This window comes from Biomphalaria glabrata, chromosome 8, assembly GCF_947242115.1.
Source record: "Biomphalaria glabrata chromosome 8, xgBioGlab47.1, whole genome shotgun sequence".
NCBI classification, from domain to species: Eukaryota; Metazoa; Mollusca; class Gastropoda; family Planorbidae; genus Biomphalaria; species Biomphalaria glabrata.
Genome location: NC_074718.1, coordinates 19,671,515 through 19,688,763, shown reverse-complemented (window position 1 = coordinate 19,688,763; position 17,249 = coordinate 19,671,515). Strand labels below are relative to the sequence as shown.

The window sequence follows — 17,249 nt, the reverse complement described above, 5'->3', positions numbered from 1 at the left end:
AGCGCTACGGACACTCTTAAGAGCTCCTTCAAGGAATGCGATATCGACATTCACGGTTGGAAGGCACTAGCTCTCGATCGCTCCTCATGGCGTGAAGCTGGGAGTCTCGGAGTCTCAAGATTTGAAAGAAAGAACAGTGGCCATGGCGAAAGAGCGCCGAGAAAACAAAAAGCTGAGAGAAGAAGCAGGCCTATCTGCATCTGACCTAACACACCCATGCCACGTTTGCGGCCGGCTTTTTAAAGCGAGGATTGGACTTTACAGCCATCTTCGAGTCCATAGGAAATGAGAAATGTGCTCATCTTCGACCACGAAGGAGGAGCTATATATATATATATATATATACCCTAGTCAACTGTCCAGTAAACAGCATGGAAATATACTACTCCGCCCTAACCTATATAACCATAAGCGGAAGTACAAATACTAATTCTGGCACTAGCCTATAGAAAATAAAAGAATATCTAAAAATAGTCCTAACCTATAAAAGTAGTAAAAACAAAAATACATAAAAATAAATCTAGCCTATACAAGTACTAAATATAAAAAATACATATAAAAATAGCTCTGGGAGTCAAGCTCACATTTATCCCCGCTAAAAACTTTTGCGTCCCCGCAAAACAAAATAAAAACAAATTTCTGCTGATATCGTCCATCAAATGGAAAAATACACACTAAAATATATATTACACAGTGAAACAAATAGTAGCATCGACATGACAAAAGGTATTTAAATTGCATTGCCTACGAAAGACACAATCAAACAAGGTTACAAAGACAGTTTGTGTGGAAACACAAACTGAAAATCGGCCCCCGAAGTGGTCCACCCAGGCAGGTAAAAAGGCAGGTTTCAATACTATCAGAATGAAATTCTATCAAAGACAAATGACAAAAAATAATGGAGAAAAAAAGGTAGGTTGATCTTGTTTGGTGCCCCAGTGGTCCAGCAGACCAAAGGATAGGTGAAAGCGAATGTGAAGTTAGATGTGAACCTGGCCTAACTGATGTCTTATAATGAATATATAATTGATCTAATTGTTTTGTAAAGGGACAATCTCTTATTCCTCAAGAATAAAACATTTCCGTAAAAATAAAAAAAAAATTGTTTTCTTTGGTTACGTGTTTTGTAGTAGTGCTGACATGCAATTCACACGTTAATATGAAAAACTACTTATTAATTGTTGTTTTAAATTATGTCTGACTTATATGCATGCTAAATACATTTTTTTTTCTGTTTAAAAAAATAATAAACATTTTTGTGTGTAAATATAGTACTTAGTGCAACATAAATTACATAACTTATGAATACAAATAAAAAAAATGTGACAAAAATCTACAACTGTTTGCATAAATGTGTCACAAATATTGTAGTTACTTTCTTGCCTGATTAAAAGCCTCGAGTGTTTGTAACTACTAACAGTGGATAGTTGTAAAAGTGGTGTATTTTTATGCTTGCATAAGTGATTAAAAAAATTAGATTTTTCGCTTTCATAAAAGAAAAAAGTAGCCGTTGCATCAGAACTCTGAATGGTCTAAAAATACTGTGATGTCTTTTCTAATTTACGAGATCCAAACGGGACGGACGGACAGGCCAAACAAAACTAATAGCGTCTTTTCCCCTTAGGGTAGCCGCTAAAAAAGAATACATACACTTAAAAAAAAATATAGGTAATTTATCTAGAATGAATGAATATCACTATTACAATTTATCAGCTTTAAAAAGACAAAAGCTACCCTTGATTCTGTACATTCTAAAGTACAGCAACTACAAAGCTTTAAAAAAAAAGCTATTTTAAAAAAGACACACTTAAACACTATGTACTAATTGAGGTACTAAATAATAATGAAACTTGGACACATGTCGGTCATAAGACTTAAAGATACAGACTCAGCTCAGATGTCTCAAAGCAACGTCATTACAATAAGTCATTAAAAAAAGAAAAACTGTAATTAAAATTTAAATTGATCTAACCTCCCTCCCTCCAATGATGATGATGGTCTGGTCGTCGTTTTGTTTCCCTCTAAAACCTGACATCCTAAAAGTAGGAATCTCTCAAGTTTCGGTTGTAACAAGTTTGTGTCATATATGTTTCATTCATAAGGATTTCTAACATTACACTTCACGATTTAACATGTTGGTGTTTCCACTTGTATGTGTTTTCTCTGGTTCACTTGACGCGTTCTCTGCACCAAAACCTACAACTTTCTCTGTCAGTCCATGTTTTTGTAAACCATTTGCAATAAATGTAAAAAATAATTTCTGAAGAATCGTATCATCAGGGGAAACAATGTCATGTCCTTGTGGCTCCAAGCCTCCCCAAACTGACCATCACTCACCTGCTTCTTTACTTTGTTCGGTATAAAACGGGCCAAGACGTCTGTAACAATTCCTTCACATTTGGTTCCTGCCCATGTCAGTTTAGGTCATTCATGTTTGGAAGCTATTTCAACGTGCAATTCATTGGTTTAAAACTGTGATTATAGAAAACTGGGACAGGTAATCAAATGCGTCTGCGGCTGCTTTAATCTCTATACCATTACTATTGGAAATATACCTTGTGAAAGGCTTATTAGAAGCTTCCAACTGCTAAAACTTTTAAAGACGATCTGTATTCAAGTGCTTGGTTGTGTCTGTGCGTCCACATCAAACACATGAGCACATAAATAGTGATTAAGATGGAGACGCCTTAAGTTATTCATCAAAAGACGACGCGCTCAATCAGAGTTTGAAAATTAAAGCTTTTTGGATGAAAGTGGGACGTTAGCATTCCCAGCCAGACATTTTATGAAAAGCTTGACAAGCGGTCCGAAGCGGGAATGTCCCGATTAAGTCGGGACGTCTGGTCCCCTTAAAGAGCCTACTACAATGTGTACTTAAGTTCATCAATAGAATAAGTTCAGTTCAGAGAAATAGTTTCTCGTTGTCTAGCCACATTTAATTTTTTTTTTTTTACTTTGAAAAGCTTTAAGGGTCAAACCTATACGATATACAGCAACTGTCAAATTTCTTGGAAAATCTTTAGAACCGTTTTAGAATCGCCTTCTCCCACCCATGGTTTTAGGTTTTAGAAGTTTCCACGAAGTGACGAATTGAATAGAGGTATTGTAAAAAAAAAAAAAAGCTATTTAAAAGATGAAGTTCTCACTAAAACACGGACAAGTTGGCTAAGTGTAAGAAGTCAAAGTTAGGGCTCAACTCTTCTCATTCTTGGTTCTCTTCGCTCCCAGCAAGTTTGAAAGAGTCACTTGATTTGATTTGTATTCTCTTCCTTCTCAGTTGCGGCGAAGAGTGGTCGGCGCCTTTCGTCGAGTGACCAACATTTTCAGTCGTCGACGCAACAAGGGAGATAACAAAGAAACCCATTCGGGAACAGACAAAAAGACAAATGCTAAACATACCAGAAAGAAAGATCAATCTAGTACTAGAGCGGCTACTTCTTCTTTAGCCTCGGCTCAAGTCTCGGCAACTGTTCACAGCTCTGACTCAGCTGTACCACAGCAATGTGAACATGAAAGGTCAAGCACTTCAGAGGGCGAGTCATTGGTTAACTCAACAGGTGGCCCGAGTCAACATACCGGAGATAGCCGAGGGTCTAAAAATAAACTTGTTAGGCGGAAAAGTACAAATGAAGCAGTCATTGGCGGGGGAGCAGGCGATGACTTGGGTGACCAACCCTCCCCCGACTTGACTACAGAGCAAGTAGGTGATCTGTATCATTCAGTTTTAATCCATGCCGAGATTTCCTCGAGAGAGAGATCGAGTGAGGACAGCAGTCAGTATGACAGTGACAGTGTCGATGAGGCGGCAGATAATGCAGATAAAGAGAATGATGTAAGTGAAGAAATATCTGTGATGGGGAAGCGAAAAAGAAACAGAAAAAGACATGGTCCTCGAGACACCAAGAAGAAAGAAACAGCTCACACAAAACTTGTATCTTCCAATGGAATCAGCAATAACGGATTTACAACTGACGAATCAAAGCATGAGGATAAGTTTAGAGAAACGTTATCTCCTTCTGACAGCAATGAAGTATCGATTACGTCACACTCTTTATCGTCTGCTGATGTTGTGGACGGAGCTGCCGAATCTGTTAAGTCACCGGTGAAGTCAAAAAAAGGTTAGTACTGGTTTTTCAAAGTGCATTGCTATATCCTGAAATAGAAGGAGCATGCTACTTTGTTAAATATCATTCAAGATGAATCTATTCTTATATTAGAAACTAAATATCATTCAAGATGAATCTATTCTTATATTAGAAACTAAATACCATTCAAGATGAATCTATTCTTATATTAGAAACTAAATACCATTAAAGATTAATCTATTCTGGTATTAGAAACTAAATATCATTAAAGAAAAAGCTATTCTTATATTAGAAACTAAATATCACTAAAGATGAATCTATTCTTATATTAGAAACTAAATATCATTCAAGATGAATCTATTCTTATATTAGAAACTAAATACCATTCAAGATGAATCTATTCTTATATTAGAAACTAAATACCATTAAAGATTAATCTATTCTGGTATTAGAAACTAAATATCATTAAAGAAAAAGCTATTCTTATATTAGAAACTAAATATCACTAAAGATGAATCTATTCTTATATTAGAAACTAAATATAACTAAAGATGAATCTATTCTTATATTAGAAACTAAATATCATTAAAGATGAATCTATTGTTATATTAGAAACTAAATATCATTCAAGATGAATCTATTCTTATATTAGAAACTAAATATCATTAAAGATGAATCTATTCTTATATTAGAAACTAAATATCATTAAAGATGAATCTATTCTTATATTAGAAACTAAATATCACTAAAGATGAATCTATTCTTATATTAGAAACTAAACTAAGGTACACAGACCTGAAAACATTCATTATAAAAACAGATTTAGGTTTGGAATAAACTCAAATTAAGAATAGGCTTTTTCTTTCAGTCCGAAGATTAAAAAGTGCAGTAGTGGCTACGCAGTCACACATTTTGCCACATTCAGCGCAGACATAACCCAGACATAACCATTTTCTGACGGTGTTTCTTTGAAGTTTGTTGAACTTTTCGCCGTCTGTCGTCAGCAATAGTTTTCAATTTAGTTTCAAATGTGTAAAGAAACATTCAAATTTCTCATATGGTTATTAATAAAACATTGAAATTGGTCCCACATTTGTGTAGATCTACCTAGTTTTGACTTTAAACTTTCTTTACAAAGTCGGCTCCAACAGAGAAACACGTCAGATCATTGTGTCACCAATCAGCACTGTTCTAGAGTGTGTGCTATTTAAATGTTTAGGAATTGATTTAATGGAATGTATTGAGGGTATGCCGAGGCAACTCAAGAACTCGCAGACGTGACAAGCACAACATCAAGCCTGAGCTGTTTCGTGGAGGAACTAATCAGCTCTCTTATCTTATAAAATGCAGAGGTAACTTCCAAAAAGAAGATTACGTCCTACGCATCATGCCAATATTAAAGAAGAATTTTAAAAATTTAAAAAAAAAACACACCTTCCTGGCAATGTTCTCAAAGAAAAAAAAGACAGTCAAAGGATCTCTGGAATAGTCTCAATTTATTTCTAGACAAGTGTCAATTATCTTTAGGATAGTGTCAATATATTTCTAGACAAGTGTTGGTTATTTTTAGGATAGAGTCAAGACGATGGTGTGTCGGTGTGCTTGTCTTTGATCCCAACTTACAACAAATTTGTCAATGTCACGTGTTTCCCTTCTATTTCTGTCACCCAACTACCACGTGATTGACAATGAAGGATTTTTTTTTCACTTATCTTTTTTTTTTTACCATAAGAAATTTTTTAAAAAATTTAATCACATTTTTGCATTTCTCCAAAATGAGCATGTTAGATATTGAAATAATGTATTCCAGCGAAGACTCGGGAGAATGTTCATCTTCGCTTTGACAACACACACACACACACGAATATTCTCCTTAATAAGTTTTATTTTCTCTCTTTTAGTTTATTGATGCTTTTATGTATGTATGTATATATGTTGGTAGGTAGATAGATAGGTAGGTAGATAGATAGGTAGGTAGGTAGATAGGTAGGTAGATAGATAGGTAGATAGATAGATAGGTAGGTAGGTAGGTGTACGTATTTTAAGTTTTATTCCTATTCTTTCTACAAAGTAGGAAAGTGTTTATATAACGTTTTATTTCAAATAAGAACTAGTCCAATGCAGTTCTATATCAACCGTACAACTCTTTCATTTTGTCTAGTTTTTCCAACTAGTCACTTTCTAAAAGCAGTGTGTAGAGTTTGTTGATCAGTGAGTTTTGTGGCAGGTTCAAATATGTGCAAAGTTCTTTTCATTTCATCTGTTTTGTTGTATTTGTCTATTTTGGTCTGTTGCTTTATTTCCTTTTAGAAATGCATTTCAATCTATCGAAATATTTGTGAAGATCACAAAATACTAATTTTGAAAAAAAAAAGTGTATTGTATTGGGTGCATTGCTTTTAATCACAGCTTGTTTAAAACTGAATCTTGTTCCACTTGAGTATATTGTAATTAGCATATAGAGCCACTAACATTAGTCATAGTAAAATACTTGACAAAAAAAAACAAAAAACAAAACAGGTTTAACAAAGCCAGTTCTAATTAGAAGTCTATACAAATACAAAAGAAACTTGAGGTTCAACTTTCTACTTTTCAAAACGTCAACACAAAAAGTGTGTACTCTGGGCACGTTTCTGTTGAAAGTACAATCAACACGTAGACTCCATAGCTAGTCATTAGAGGTTGTTTATACAAAGGCTTGGTTCTAATAATAGAAAACTTGTGTCTCTTAGTTTTGAGGGCCTGCGTTCAGCTGTTACAAAGCTCTGTATATAGTGACTTATTGCTCACTGAAACATTTGGTGACAGTATTTACATTTTTGTGTAAATTCTAAAGTTCAACGTCTCATGTGATCAGCACAACAACCAATTTGTAGACAAAGTTGAGGATCTAGGTCTAAATCTGAGTCAATGTTATACACTAGAAAGCTGATTGTTGGACTTGACTCCTGCTATGTAGGTCAGGCTAGGACATACACATTATTCCAGCATTGCTACTCGTCGGAAGATTTTTTGTTCAGGTTGCCAGCTACATCAAAGCTTTTTTTTTTTCCTCTGCACAAATCTACACGTGTTTACTGCAAATGTGAAAACCGAGTGTTAACTGTGGAGAGTAGGAGAACAGTTTGAAAAGAAACGAGATCTAGTAGACTGTGCAAGGTTTCTCCTTCGAACATACCACGGACACTTAGTTAGTAGTAGGCTTACAAGATATCATGGGCAGAGCCAGGACTTTTTTTTTGGGGGGGGGGGGGAGGGGGGGTTGTGGGATTTTCTTTTTCTCCCCCTCCCCATATATATATATATATATATATACACGTAATTATACGTAATTAATATATGTAATTAATCTTCATTGCATTCGGACCCTTTATTTCGGACGTTTTTTGTACCCTAAAATAGGTTCCTCCTGGAGTTAGTGGAAATAAAGTAGACACCCCGCCTTTGCCAACTAGAGGCCCTGAGGGAGGGATGTGAGCTGTCACAGGGGGTCCGCCAAGCATTATTTCTGGTATTTACAACAAAAAGATGCATATTCTGATGTATCTACAGCGCATTATCCTGCTATTCTTCTATTTAAAAGTATTATCAAAAACCAAAGCTGTGATTTACTGCATTTATTAATGGTAGAAATTGATAATTATAGTTTATTTTTATATATATTTTTTGGAGGTGGGAGGATAACCACAAATCCCTTTTTGGCTATGGAGTTTATAATTGTAGCTTTGCTTTTCCTTTTCTTGCAAAAAAGGGGGGGGGGGATAACGCCGATAGCCCTCTTGGGTACGCTCATGGAATTTTGTGATGGAAGCGTGGTCGAGAGGCTTGGCTACCTATGAAGGCGGCTCAAGGTTCGACACCCGACTCGGGCAGAGTTGTGTTTACTGAGCACCTAAAGGCAGCACGGAAAAACCTTCTCCTAGATACCCCCTCTCCTCCACTGGTCCACAACTGAGATTGGACCAAAGCGCTCTGAGCATGCTATAAGCATGAAAGTAGCGCTATATAAAGGCCATAATTTATTTATTTATTGTTGATTGCATTAGAATTTTAACTGAAAATGAGAGATGTATCGTCCAAATTATCTTTTGGTGGGTTTTAATGTCAAATCCTTTGGAGAGGGTTTTAAAAGTCATAACCTCCCTTGGCTGCGCTGGGGCAAGTGATGGTTTAACATTTAAATCTCACATACAATAAACAAAATGAAAGCGAAAAACCAGTCATAAATTCCCCGGTCCCTTGCAGGTTGAATATCAATGTTTTATAAAGCAAATGTTGAATATAAATATTTAACATAGTGACAGCTTCGTGTGACATTTTTATTTTATTGGCGCCATATTTTGTCTTGAAGTATTGCAAATATTATGCTAGGGCCCACATTTTGCAGGGGAATAAGACTGACTAAACGTTCAAAGCGCTTACTTTATACATATAGACAAGAATCGTTTCAAATATAAAAAAAAAAATAAAGTCAGTGAAATCAATATGGGGCTACCAGAATAGATGAAACTATAAATGGAATGTTTTCATCCCTGATTGGTGATTTCACCTTTAATTTCCCTTCCAAAAACAAAAAAAAAACGCAATAAATTTTATATCTCGAATAAGTTTTTACGTATGTTTTTGAGAAAATAAAATGCCAATGAATTTTTGGTGTTTGCTCTTCTAACTTATATTACATTTCATTTTCTTGCTTATTAAATGTCGCAAATCTCATGATAAGAAATCAGTTGTTCCACCTTTTTCAAATAAATAGAAACCTATCAACGTTGAATGACACTATGTTGAAGCCGACCTACCAATAGGTCATGACCTAGAACGTTGTGCAGAATATGGCTAATGTTATTAAAAAAATCAATCTCAAATGATTGAAATCTAACTTCTGACTTATATTACACTTAATACTCATGGACAATATGTCTTCATAGTTTAATTATCGATATCAACGATTTTCAACTTAAAACAAATTTATTGTTTAGGATTTTAAATGAAAAAAGTCATTGACTACAAAAAGATTATTGAAAATCACTCTTGAAACTTATTTTACATTTCATTTTTTTTCCTTGCTGAAACACAGACAAACGACTTTTGGATCGGTCCAAGAATGTTCCGGAATTTTGGGTTGAAAACGAATAACGCATTGATGCCCAACCTAATTCGACCTGCGGGCCATTTTTATTTCCGACGCTCGTGTCGCTGGCCACATGAACAAAATCGTAGGCCTACAAAAACGATATTGACCTGAAACCCGTATATCCTGTGCTTCATAAATTAATGGGATATTTGAAATTTATATTTTTTTTCCCCGCGTCAGAAGATGGCTTCATTTCTCTACTTAAAGGTATCAGCAAGATTGCGTTTCATTTCTGTACTTACAATATGAGCCACATTGTAGCTAGTTTTAAAACCGAGTCATTTTCTTGTCTCTTTTTGGTAAATATTCCCATCAATCCTCCAATTTCTAGGCGTAGTTTAACAATCTTTTATTCGCGGCTCAAACCAAGAATGCCGTTATATTTGTTTCATAATGTCGTCTATATGTTTTTGTTTTTTAAAATAGCCACACTTTCTTTATACAAAAAAAAAATATGTTGGCTTATATTCATGTTCCACAACCAATCAATCAGGAGAAAAATCGAGGGCTCTAAGCGCCTAACGTAAATAAAGATACATTTTTACACCTTCTAATTTTTGGAAAAAAGGGGGGATTTTCTACACTTTGTGCCAACATTTCGGCGGGCCGGAGGGAATCACGTCGCGGGCCGGATCTGGCCCGCGGGCCGTACTTTGGGCATCACTGGAATAACGTATAGCATTGGCGTCACTAGGGTGGGTTTCTCCAGGTGCGGTAGCGGTATGTTCAATATGTCAAACCCCCCCCCCTCCCTTTCAGCTTTCCCCTCAAATCTTCCCAAATAAAAACGTATTATTAGTTCTTTTTGTTCAGTGAGCTAATTACCTACATTCGTTGATAGTTTTTACTTAATGCACGCCCGGCATTAGGGATAGGCAAACTAGAATAGGTTCCTCCTGGAGTTAGTGGAAATAAAGTAGACACCCCGCTCTTGCCAGCTAGGGCCTCCGATTGCTGGGGGCTTCACACAAGGCTCAATACACAATAATTTTTTCAGAAAAAAATTGCTATCAATTAGGATTCTCTGGAGTTTTTGTTTTTAATGTTCATATTGCCATACCAGGCTGTGATATTAAAACTCAAAATATTGCAGATGTGAGCGTGATAAAACATCGCCCAGGCTTTTTATTAGACTAGCTATGTTCGAGGACCATTGTTTCTTCCTTTTGGTGAAATGTCGAAACGTTATTTCTAGTCTGGTGTTCATGAATCATCTATGAAATACATTCCTGCTATTGGCGCTTTATCAATTGAACGTATTCGTCTAGATATAGATACAGGACCAAGTTTATTTTAAATTCATTGCGTAGTTTTTGGTTTTCATTTTTGTTTTTCTAGTTCATTTGGCGCCATCCTATTCACTTCACATAGGGTTAGCTTCATTATCCTATTCACTTCGCATATGGTTAGCTGCATTATCCTATTCACTTCGCATAGGGTTAGCTGCATTATCCTATTCACTTCACATAGGGTTAGCTGCATTATCTTATTCACTACGCATAGGGTTAGCTGCATTATCCTATTCACTTCACCTAGGACTAGCTGCATTATCCTATTTACTTCACATAGGGTTAGCTGCATTATCCTATTCACTTCGCCTAGGGTTAGCTGCATTATCCTATTCACTTCACATAGAGCTGCATTATCCTATTCACTTCGCCTAGAGTTAGCTGCATTATCCTATTCACTTCACCTAGGGTTAGCTGCATTATCCTATTCACTTCACATAGGATTAGCTGCATTATCCTATTCAATTCACATAGGGTTAGCTGCATTATCCTATTTATTTCACATAGGGTTAGCTGCATTATCCTATTCACTTCACCTAGGGTTAGCTGCATTATCCTATTCACTTCACATAGAGCTGCATTATCCTATTCACTTCGCCTAGGGTTAGCTGCATTATCCTATTCACTTCACATAGGATTAGCTGCATTATCCTATTCAATTCACATAGGGTTAGCTGCATTATTCTATTCAATTCACATAGGGTTAGCTGCATTATTCTATTCAATTCACATAGGGTTAGCTGCATTATCCTATTTACTTCGCATATGGTTAGCTGCATTATCCTATTCACTTCACATAGGGTTAGCTGCATTATCCTATTCACTTCACATAGGGTTAGCTGCATTATCCTATTTACTTCACATAGGGTTAGCTGCATTATCTTATTCACTTCACCTAGGGTTAGCTGCATTATTCTATTCAATTCACATAGGGTTAGCTGCATTATCCTATTCACTTCACATAGGGTTAGCTGCATTATCCTATTCACTTCACCTAGGGTTAGCTGCATTATCCTTTTTACTTCGCATAGGGTTAGCTGCATTATCCTATTTACTTCACATAGGGTTAGTTGCATTATCTTATTCACTTCGCATATGGTTAGCTGCATTATCCTTTTCACTTCGCATATGGTTAGCTGCATTTTCCTATTCACTTCGCCTAGGGTTAGCTGCATTATCCTATTCACTTCACATAGGATTAGCTGCATTATCCTATTCACTTCGCATAGGGTTAGCTGCATTGTCCTATTCACTTTGCATAGGGTTAGCTGCATTATCCTATTCACTTCGCCTAGGGTTAGCTGCATTATCCTATTCACTTCACCTAGGACTAGCTGCATTATCCTATTTACTTCACCTAGGGTTAGCTGCATTATCCTATTCGCTTCACATAGGGTTAGCTGCATTATCCTATTTACTTCGCATAGGGTAAGCTGCATTATCCTATTCACTTTACCTAGGGTTAGCTGCATTATCCTATTCACTTCACATAGGGTTAGCTGCATTATCCTATTCACTTCGCCTAGGGTTAGCTGCATTATCCTATTCACTTCACATAGAGCTGCATTATCCTATTCACTTCGCCTAGAGTTAGCTGCATTATCCTATTCACTTCACCTAGGGTTAGCTGCATTATCCTATTCACTTCACATAGGATTAGCTGCATTATCCTATTCAATTCACATAGGGTTAGCTGCATTATCCTATTTATTTCACATAGGGTTAGCTGCATTATCCTATTCACTTCACCTAGGGTTAGCTGCATTATCCTATTCACTTCACATAGAGCTGCATTATCCTATTCACTTCGCCTAGAGTTAGCTGCATTATCCTATTCACTTCACCTAGGGTTAGCTGCATTATCCTATTCACTTCACATAGGATTAGCTGCATTATCCTATTCAATTCACATAGGGTTAGCTGCATTATCCTATTTATTTCACATAGGGTTAGCTGCATTATCCTATTCACTTCACCTAGGGTTAGCTGCATTATCCTATTCACTTCGTCTAGGGTTAGCTGCATTATCCTATTCATTTCACATAGGGTTAGCTGCATTATCCTATTCACTTTGCATATGGTTAGCTGCATTATCCTATTCACTTCACATATGGTTAGCTGCATTATCCTATTTACTTTGCATAGGGTTAGCTGCATTATCCTATTCACTTCACCTAGGGTTAGCTGCATTATCCTATTCACTTCACATAGTGTTAGCTGCATTATCCTATTTACTTCACATAGGGTTAGCTACATTATCCTATTCACTTCACATAGGGTTAGCTGCATTATCCTATTCACTTCGCTTAGGGTTAGCTGCATTATCCTATTCACTTCACATAGAGCTGCATTATCCTATTCACTTCGCATATGGTTAGCTGCATTATCCTATTCACTTCGCTTAGGGTTAGCTGCATTATCTTATTCACTACGCATAGGGTTAGCTGCATTATCCTATTTACTTCACATAGGGTTAGCTACATTATCCTATTCACTTCACATAGGGTTAGCTGCATTATCCTATTCACTTCGCTTAGGGTTAGCTGCATTATCCTATTCACTTCACATAGAGCTGCATTATCCTATTCACTTCGCATATGGTTAGCTGCATTATCCTATTCACTTCGCTTAGGGTTAGCTGCATTATCTTATTCACTACGCATAGGGTTAGCTGCATTATCCTATTCATTTAGCCTAGGGTTAGCTGCATTACTGCAAATACTGACTATATCAGCAAAAAAGGGCAGCAAAGATTACGATTACTAAGAAAACTGTCCTCGTTTAATGTTAGCGAAAAGGCCTTGGATATGTTTTATCACGCTCACATCTGCAATATTTAAAGTTTCAATATCACTGCCTGGTATGGCAATCTGAGCATTAGAAATAAGAATAAACTTTATAGAATCCTAAATGCTGCTGGTAAAATCATTGGCAAAAAACAAAACCCATTTGGGCAGTTGTTTGAGACAAACATCTATAAAAAAGCTAACAAGATCCTCGAAATAAAGAATCACCCTTTGTGTCAGGATTTTGTGATTTTACCATCACAAAAAAAGATACAAGACACCGATAGCAAAGACAAACAGACACAAACACTCTTTTGTTCCCCTAGCAATCAAATCATTAAATAAAAACTATCTGGTATAAACTTTGTCACATGTAAATTATGAGTGAGTCTGGTGTGAATGTACACATTGGTTTCTTATAGTTATAATGTTTTTGTGTGGGGTAATGCACACATTCTAAGACAAATTTCCATACGGACAATAAAGATTATTATTATTATTATTATTATTATTATTATTATCCTATTCACTTCACATAGGGTTAGCTGCATTATCTTATTCACTACGCATAGGGTTAGCTGCATTATCCTATTCACTTCACATAGGGTTAGCTGCTTTATCCTATTCACTTCACATAGGGTTAGCTGCATTATCCTATTCACTTCGCCTAGGGTTAGCTGCATTATCCTATTCACTTCACATAGAGCTGCATTATCCTATTCACTTCACATATGGTTAGCTGCATTATCCTATTCACTTCGCCTAGGGTTAGCTGCATTATCTTATTCACTACGCATAGGGTTAGCTGCATTTTCCTATTCACTTCGTATAGGGTTAGCTGCATTATCCTATTCACTTCGCCTAGGGTTAGCTGTATTATCTTATTCTTTTCGCATAGGGTTAGCTGCCTTATCCTATTCACTTCGCCTAGGGTTAGCTGCATTATCCTATTCACTTCGCCTAGGGTTAGCTGCATTATCCTATTTACTTCGCATAGGGTTAGCTGCATTATCCTTTTCACTTCGCCTATGGTTAGCTGCATTATCTTATTACTTCACATAGGGTTAGCTGCATTATTCTATTCAATTCACATAGGGTTAGCTGCATTATTCTATTCAATTCACATAGGGTTAGCTGCATTATCCTATTCACTTCACATATGGTTAGCTGCATTATCCTATTTACTTCGCATAGGGTTAGCTGCATTATCCTATTTACTTCACATAGGGTTAGCTGCATTATCTTATTCACTTCACCTAGGGTTAGCTGCATTATCCTATTTACTTCACATAGGGTTAGCTGCATTATCCTATTTACTTCGCATAGGGTTAGCTGCATTATCCTATTTACTTCACATAGGGTTAGCTGCATTATCTTATTCACTTCACATAGGGTTAGCTGCATTATCCTATTCACTTCGCATATGGTTAGCTGCATTTTCCTATTCACTTCGACAAGGGTTAGCTGCATTATCCTATTCACTTCACCTAGGGTTAGCTGCATTATCCTATTCACTTTGCATATGGTTAGCTGCATTATCCTTTTCACTTCGCCTAGGGTTAGCTGCATTATCCTATTCACTTCATATAGGATTAGCTGCATTATCCTTTTCACTTCGCATAGGGTTATCTGCATTATCCTATTCACTTTGCATAGGGTTAGCTGCATTATCCTATTCACTTCACATAGGGTAAGCTGCATTATCCTATTTACTTCACATAGGGTTAGCTGCATTATCCTATTTACTTCACATAGGGTTAGCTGCATTATCTTATTCACTTCACATAGGGTTAGCTGCATTATCCTATTTACTTCACATAGGGTTAGCTGCATTATCCTATTCACTTTGCATATGGTTAGCTGCATTATCCTATTCACTTCGCCTAGGGTTAGCTGCATTATCCTATTCACTTCATATAGGATTAGCTGCATTATCCTTTTCACTTCGCATAGGGTTATCTGCATTATCCTATTCACTTTGCATAGGGTTAGCTGCATTATCCTATTCACTTCACATAGGGTAAGCTGCATTATCCTATTTACTTCACATAGGGTTAGCTGCATTATCCTATTTACTTCACATAGGGTTAGCTGCATTATCTTATTCACTTCACATAGGGTTAGCTGCATTATCCTATTTACTTCACATAGGGTTAGCTGCATTATCCTATTCACTTTGCATATGGTTAGCTGCATTATCCTATTCACTTCGCCTAGGGTTAGCTGCATTATCCTATTCACTTCACATAGGATTAGCTGCATTATCCTTTTCACTTCGCATAGGGTTATCTGCATTATCCTATTCACTTTGCATAGGGTTAGCTGCATTATCCTATTCAATTCACCTAGGGTTAGCTGCATTATCCTATTCACTTCCCCTAGGGTTAGCTGCATTATCCTATTCACTTCGCATAGGGTTAGCTGCATTATCCTATTCACTTCACATAGTGTTAGCTTCATTATCCTATTCACTTCACATAGGGTAAGCTGCATTATCCTATTCACTTCACATAGGGTTAGCTGCATTATTCTATTCACTTCACCTAGGTTTAGCTGCATTATCCTATTCACTTCGCCTAGGTTTAGCTGCATTATCCTATTCACTTCACATAGAGCTGCATTAACCTATTCACTTCGTATAGGGTTAGCTGTATTATCCTATTCACTTCGCCTAGGGTTAGCTGCATTATCTTATTCACTACGCATAGGGTTAGCTGCATTATCCTATTCACTTCTTCTAGGGTTAGCTGCATTATCCTATTCACTTCGCCTAGGGTTAGCTGTATTATCTTATTCTTTTCGCATAGGGTTAGCTGCATTATCCTATTCATTTCGCCTAGGGTTAGCTGCATTATCCTATTCACTTCGCCTAGGGTTAGCTGCATTATCCTATTTACTTCGTATAGGGTTAGCTGCATTATCCTATTCACTTCGCTTAGGGTTAGCTGCATTATCCTATTTACTTCACCTAGGGTTAGCTGCATTATCCTTTTCACTTCGCCTATGGTTAGCTGCATTATTTTATTTACTTCACATAGGGTTAGCTACATTATTCTATTCAATTCACATAGGGTTAGCTGCATTATCCTATTCACTTCACATAGTGTTAGCTTCATTATCCTATTCACTTCACATGTGGTTAGCTGCATTATCCTATTCACTTCACATAGGGTAAGCTGCATTATCCTATTCACTTCACATAGGGTTAGCTGCATTATTTTATTTACTTCACCTAGGGTTAGCTACATTATTCTATTCAATTCACATAGGGTTAGCTACATTATTCTATTTAATTCACATAGGGTTAGCTGCATTATCCTATTCACTTCACATGTGGTTAGCTGCATTATCCTATTTACTTCGCATAGGGTTAGCTGCATTATCCTATTTACTTCGCATAGGGTTAGCTGCATTATCCTATTTACTTCACATAGGGTTAGCTGCATTATCTTATTTACTTCACATAGGGTTAGCTGCATTATCCTATTTACTTCACATAGGGTTAGCTGCATTATCCTATTTACTTCACATAGGGTTAGCTGCGTTATCTTATTCACTTCACATAGGGTTAGCTGCATTATCCTATTCACTTCACATAGTGTTAGCTGCATTATCCTATTTACTTCACATAGGGTTAGCTGCATTATCCTATTCACTTCACATAGTGTTAGCTGCATTATCCTATTCACTTCACATAGGGTTAGCTGCATTATCCTATTTACTTCGCATATGGTGAGCTGCATTATCCTATTCACTTCGCCTAGGGTTAGCTGCATTATCCTATTCACTTTGCATAGGGTTAGCTGCATTATCCTATTCACTTCTTCTAGGGTTAGCTGCATTATTCTATTCACGTCGCCTAGGGTTAGCTGTATTATCTTATTCTTTTCGCATAGGGTTAGCTGCATTATCCTATTCATTTCGCCTAGGGTTAGCTGCATTATCCTATTCACTT

General features: G+C 36.6%; 1 protein-coding gene across 7 annotated transcripts in view; it reads left to right on the top strand.

Moving 5' to 3' along the window:
• LOC106050830 (inverted formin-2-like) overlaps positions 1-17,249 on the top strand; it is a 127,544-nt gene that overhangs the window by 64,589 nt on the left and 45,706 nt on the right. For 5 of the 7 annotated variants that reach the window (XM_056037479.1, XM_056037478.1, XM_056037481.1 and 2 more), the window contains one exon: positions 3,278-4,118. The exons of the other annotated variants lie outside the window; for them this stretch is intronic. In XM_056037479.1, coding sequence (XP_055893454.1) covers positions 3,278-4,118 — 841 coding nt within the window. The remainder of the gene's footprint in view (positions 1-3,277; positions 4,119-17,249) is intronic. 7 annotated transcript variants of the gene reach the window in all.